The sequence below is a fragment of the Oryza sativa genome, chromosome 6 (genome assembly GCF_034140825.1).
Source record: "Oryza sativa Japonica Group chromosome 6, ASM3414082v1".
In the NCBI taxonomy this organism is placed as follows: domain Eukaryota; kingdom Viridiplantae; phylum Streptophyta; class Magnoliopsida; order Poales; family Poaceae; genus Oryza; species Oryza sativa.
This window is the reverse complement of record NC_089040.1, coordinates 24053097-24059009: the sequence shown is the minus strand read 5'-3', so window position 1 is coordinate 24059009 and position 5913 is coordinate 24053097. Positions and strand designations below refer to the sequence as shown.

Sequence of the window (5913 nt, the reverse complement as noted above, 5' to 3'; positions counted from 1 at the left end):
CGACGTGCATCTGCTTCAACGTCGCACCTCAACTCCGATAACCCCTTCGCCGGCATGCGGATACCCTTCGCGCATGCCAACATCTTGCAAACTGACCCTGCTCCCAACCATTCAATCAAATAATCAAAGAACAATACAATGGATTGAAGAACAAACAACCTTAATCTGCAAAATCATAACAGTAAGAAATTTTGACATGTTTACTTACCACCATCCAAGGAGGAGGTTGCTAGAGGGAGACTCGGAGGAGATCGACACGGGATTGCTGGTGGCGCGGAAGAGAACGACGTGAGGTGACTCGCTGGAGAAGGGGACGGCGATTGCAGGGGGACGCCAGCGGTACCGGCACGGTGGAGAAGGGGGCGGGGGATGATGTGGAGGGGAGAGCCGCGACGGCGGCTAGGTCGATGTCCACGGAGAAGGGGCCGGGGAAATTATGGGGAGGGGAGAGCCGCGATGGCGGCTAGGTCGATGGCGACAGCGGTGGAGTGAAGGGGGCGGCGGTCCATGGGGAGGAGAACGTGGCGGCGGTGGCGGGGGGAAGCGACGCGGTGAAGAGGCCTCATCGAGAGCCGGCTGAGGCGGGTGGAGGGGCGGCGACGCGACGCGACTCGCTGGAGAAGGGGGCGGGGGAGGAGGACGGCGACGGTGGGGGCTCACAAGCCGGCGCGGAGACGCCGCCAGAGGAGAAGGCGGCGAGGGCGACGAGTAATGGGCTTCGACGGAGGGAAGCCGCCGATAGCGGGGGAGGCGGGGAGGCGGACGTCGACGGAGAGGTGCTGGCGGGGTAGAAGGCGGCGATGAAGGACGAGGGCGGCGAGGAAGGGCGAGGGCGACGGCGCTGGAGGGGGAGCAGGCGCCAGGACATGCGACGGAGGCAGGGATGGAGTGGAATGGTGACGGGCAGCGGTGAAATTGCGACGAAGCGAGAGGAATCGGATCGGGATAGGCTGAGTAAGAGACTGAAAAAATACGATAATACCCCTACGCGATTATTTTCTCTTGACGAAAACACCCTTTCATATTTCTACTTCCACTAATACTAGTGAGAGTAGAACTAGATCTCAGCTCTACAATAAAATACGATCAATGGCCCAGATTGCTTTCTAATCAGAGTATAAAGCACCGGAGTGGGGCTGAATATGATAATCTTTACTCCTTAGCGTACAGATATTTAATTTCAGACAAAGGAATACCTTTTTTAAAGAATAAAAGTTTCTTTTGAAACAAGTTGTTGAAGATCATGGGAATACGAACCTACTTCGTAAGTTTTACTATATAATAAAAACATCGGTAGTTCTCAAAAAAAAAAAAAACATCGGTGAAGGACAGCTTCAACTCTGAAGCGCGCACCCAGCCACAACAAAGCCCTGCCATGGCCGCCTCAGCCAACCGCGCCGCCGTCAACGGCGCCGCCGGCAGCGGCGAGCCTGAGGCGAGCCGCGACCATGTCATCATCTTCCCGTTCATGGCGAAAGGCCACACGCTCCCTCTGCTCCACTTCGCCGCGGCGCTGTCGGTCCACCACAAGAGCCTCCGCGTCACCCTGGTCACCACCCCGGCGAACCTCGCCTTCGCCCGCCGCCGCCTGCCGGGGTCGGTGCACCTCGTCGTGCTCCCGTTCCCGTCGCTGCAGCCGCCGCTGCTGCCGGCCGGCGTCGAGTCGACGGACGCGCTCCCTTCCATGTCCCTCTACCCGGCGTTCCTGCGTGCCACGGCGCTGCTGCGCGAGCCCTTCGCGGAGTTCATGGCGTCGCTGTCCTCCTCCCCGCCGCTCGTGGTCGTCTCCGACTTCTTCCTCGGGTTCACGCACGGCGTCGCGGCCGACGCCGGCGTCCGCCGCGTCGTGTTCCACGGCATGTCCTGCTTCTCCATGGCCATCTGCAAGTTGCTCCCCGTGAGCCCGCCGGCCGGCGTCGAGCACGGCGCCGGCGGTGGATCCCCTTTTCACGTGTCCGGCATGCCGGAAAATGTTATGATCACGGCGGAGGACATACCATATTCCGTTGCAAAGTTCACCGACATGGACGACCCGGTGACCCGGTTCTTGATTGACAACGTCTTCCAGTCAGACGTCCGCAGCTGGGGCATCCTCGTCAACAGCTTCGCCGCGCTTGACGGTGACTACGTGGCTCCAGTAGAGGCGTTCTACGAGCAGGGAGCCCGCGCCTGGCTGGTGGGGCCGCTTCTCCCCGCCGCCGGCGAGACGCCGGAGCGGGACGAGGAGAACGACGACCCCGAGGGCTGCCTCGCGTGGCTCGACGAGAGGGCAGCGCGGCCGGGGTCGGTGGTCTACGTGTCGTTCGGCACGCAGGCGCACGTCGCCGACGAGCAGCTCGACGAGCTGGCGCGCGGGCTGGTGCAATCCGGCCACCCCTTCCTGTGGGCGGTGCGGTCGAACACGTGGTCGCCGCCGGTGGACGTGGGTCCCGACCAGGGGCGCATCGTCAGGGGGTGGGTCCCGCAGCGCGGCGTCCTGGCCCACGAGTCAGTGGGCGGGTTCGTGAGCCACTGCGGGTGGAACTCGGCGCTGGAGAGCCTCGCCGCCGGGAAGCCCGTGCTGGCGTGGCCGATGATCGCCGAGCAGTATCTGAACGCGAGGCACATCGTGGACATCGTCGGCACCGGGGTCAGGGTGGACTCCGGCGGCGGCGCGGCCGTCGTTGGGAGAGCCGAGGTGGAGGAGAAGATCAGGATGCTGATGGACGCCGGCGGAGAGGCGGCGCAGAGGATGCGGGCGCGGGCCGCGTGGGCCCGGCGGGCGGCGATGTCGGCGGTGAGCGACGGCGGCACGTCGCGCGTAGCGCTGCAGAAGCTGGTCGGAGAGCTGCAGAGAAGCTACGACGATGTCGTCATCAAAGTTGGGTGACTCTTCACACCACAAAACGAATTAAGAATTTAAGATAATAAGATGACGATACTGCATGGAGACTATAGATGGCCATCTGGGCCGCCCGGCACGGCACGGCCCAAGCCCGGCCGTGCCTGGGCCGAGGCTTGTCAGGCCGGCACGGCCCGACCGATGCACCGGGCCGTGCCGTGCCAGCCCACGGGCGGCATACACGGCTCAGGCACGGCCCAATACTAGTCGGGCCGGCCCGAAGGCACGATGGGCTATTGTTTGAGATTATAAAAGCTGTCGATACATTGTATTTATAATCATATGGTAGCTGGTTATAAGAGTGTGTCATTATTGGTTGTGGTTGTACATGTATCCATCGATTTAAACATGTGCGGCTATGCCGCTACCATCACTATAAATAATCTACACTTGCCAACGGCTTCATTTGTAATGGATATATTATTGTTACAGAGTACGATCTTCTTATTATTCTTGAACGATCATGATTCATCAAATCCAACAATCTGTATTCATCTTCTATATCCGACTAAACGATCCTGATTCATCAAATCCAACAATCCATATTCATCTTCTATATCCGATTGAACGATTCTGATGGACTCTACACACTACACCTCTGACCTACACCTCTCCATCCTCGCACAGTCGATCGCACCCCAACCCGTGCCCCGCCTCCCGCTCCCACCCCTCGACCCTAATCGCCACCCGCCGCCACCGCTCACTCTTGCTCGCCCACATCGCCAGCGACAGCCGCTTCACCGATCTCCTCTGCGCCACCGCCGGAACATCCGTCGCACCGCCACCGATCGATTCCCATTGCCGCCACCGCCGTTCTCTTCCGCCCGTCTGGTCAGTCTCTCCATCACGTCGTCCCCCGACTCCCCTCGCCTCTCTCCCCTCTCCCTTCTCCTTCGCGCCGTCCGTCGCCTGCATCCGTGCTGCCACCGTTCTCTGCCTTTTCAATAGTGTTGCCCCGCCTTGAGCTGATTCGCCAAAAGGCACGTATATCATCCTCCATCCCTCCTCCCTTCTCTTTACTCATCCAAAAATTTAATCCAGAATCAACCAAAATAAAACAACGAAAATCATCATTTTGGTATGTCCATCCCATGTTTCTAATCATTATACGTATTCATTTTTAAGGGAATCCCATAACTGTACTTCTGTATTATCATGGGAAAGAATGTTCCTGTGTTCTCAGTGGAGGAGAGTACATGAAATGTTCAGAAAAGAAAGGGCATCTGTCCACCGTTTTTATCTTTAAAACAATTTGCAGACAATTGTGCAATCGATTCCCTGTTAATAATTTCTAATGGAAAAAGGTGTTTAAGCAAGGGCATCTGTCCACCCTTTTTATTTTTAAAGAAGAGCAAGTTGCAGATAACCTGCTTAGTAGCACTTGTGAGACAATCTTAATTATCCTCACTTTAGAATCCTTGAACACCATACGATTTCTCTTGGATTCAGCCCACTCTGCAGGCCCTCCTCTCTAGCTCGATCTACTTCAGTGGCCTCCTCCCATCCTTGATTCTCGTTGCTGGCGTCACATTGGCGGAAAAAGTTTACTTGGTGACCCTCAAAAGTAATCAAAATCTAATCCGTGACCCTAAACCACAGAACCGGATATCTTAACCCCCAAACTATTGAAACCGGTGCAATTTGACTCTCTCGGCGGTTTTGGAGGGCGGTTTCACTGACGTGGCAGTATCGACCTAGTCTGTGTGCTGACGTGGCGCGTAGGTGGCATTTCAATTAAAAAAGTTATATGTGGGACCCGTTTGTCATTCACACACACAATTGTGGGGCCCACTGACATGTGGGCCCCACATGCCATCTTCTCCCTTTCTTCTTCCCCCCTCCCTTCTCTCTTTATTTCTCCCTCTCCCCTACGGCCATCCGTGGGGAGCGAGCGGCGGCGGCGGCGGCGGGAGCTAGCTGGAGCGACGGCGGCATTGGACTGGAGCTGAAGCAGCGGGCTGGAGTCCATGTCGCGTCGCTCGTCGTTCCTCTCGCACCACCACCACCTGCACCACCCGGCGCCCGGCATCGTGACGTCGTCGGTGGCCGAGCGGCAGCGGCGACAGCCCATGGGCGACGGCGGGAGGGCAGGCGGGCGAGGGCAGTGGCGGCTCGCGGCAGTGGGAGGATGAGGGGAACGGCGGCAGGCGGGGGAAGTAGGCCACGGTGGCGACTTCGACTTTGACTCCTGCAATGGCGATGGCGATAGCGGCATGGTCGGCGGCGAAGCGGCCGAAGAGGAACTTGGATACCTCGGCAACGAGCCCCTTTCTCGCATAGCACGTGCCTGGAAAAGGCGTGGTCGCAGACAACGACGAAACCGCGCGGCCCCACAACAAGGCGGAACCACTCGAGGAGAGGGAGGAGGGAGAGCGCGCCGCCGAGGAGGTCGCCTCACGCCATCACCCCCCTAATTTTGAATGTCAAAAGTACTTTCTTAAATATGGGTTCTTGGACTGTCTATAATGGGGAACAAATTAGATTTTGAGAAGATAAATGCCTAGGTAACTTGGCTTTTAAGGATAAATATTCGTCTTTGTATGCAATTGTTCGAAGGAAAACATCTTCTATTGCCACTGTTATGGGATATGTTCCGCTTAATGTTTCTTTCAGGAGAGCTTTAGTTAGTCAGAATCTTGTTTGTTGGCATGAGTTGTGTGCCTCTATAGTACATATCCAGTTGAATGATTCGTCTGATAGTTTTAGATGGAATTTCCATCAGAATGGCTTGTTCTCGGTGAGGTCTATATACCTAGCTTTAATTAATAATGGCTATATTGAGATAAATAAGTGTATTTGGAAGTTTAAGTTGCCACTTAAGATAAAAACTTTCATGTGGTACTTGCTTAAAAGGGTTGTGTTAACTAAGGATAATTTGGCAAGGCGTAACTGGAATGGCAGCTTGAAGTGTTCTTTTTGTTTGAAGAATGAGTCTATTCAACATTTCTTTATGAATTGTCATTTTGTGAAATTCCTATGGAGAACAGTTCAGTTCTCTTTTGGTTTTAATTTTCCAGTTAGCTTATCTCATA

At 56.0% G+C, this 5913-nt stretch overlaps 1 protein-coding gene across 1 annotated transcript; it reads left to right on the top strand.

Moving 5' to 3' along the window:
• Positions 1-1329: 1329 nt before the first annotated feature.
• On the top strand, positions 1330-3274 carry LOC107276789 (UDP-glycosyltransferase 73B5). Its single transcript, XM_015786998.3, has one exon. The coding sequence runs from the start codon at positions 1376-1378 to the stop codon at positions 2867-2869; it is 1494 nt and encodes a 497-aa protein (XP_015642484.1). The 5' UTR covers positions 1330-1375; the 3' UTR covers positions 2870-3274.
• Positions 3275-5913: the final 2639 nt, after the last annotated feature.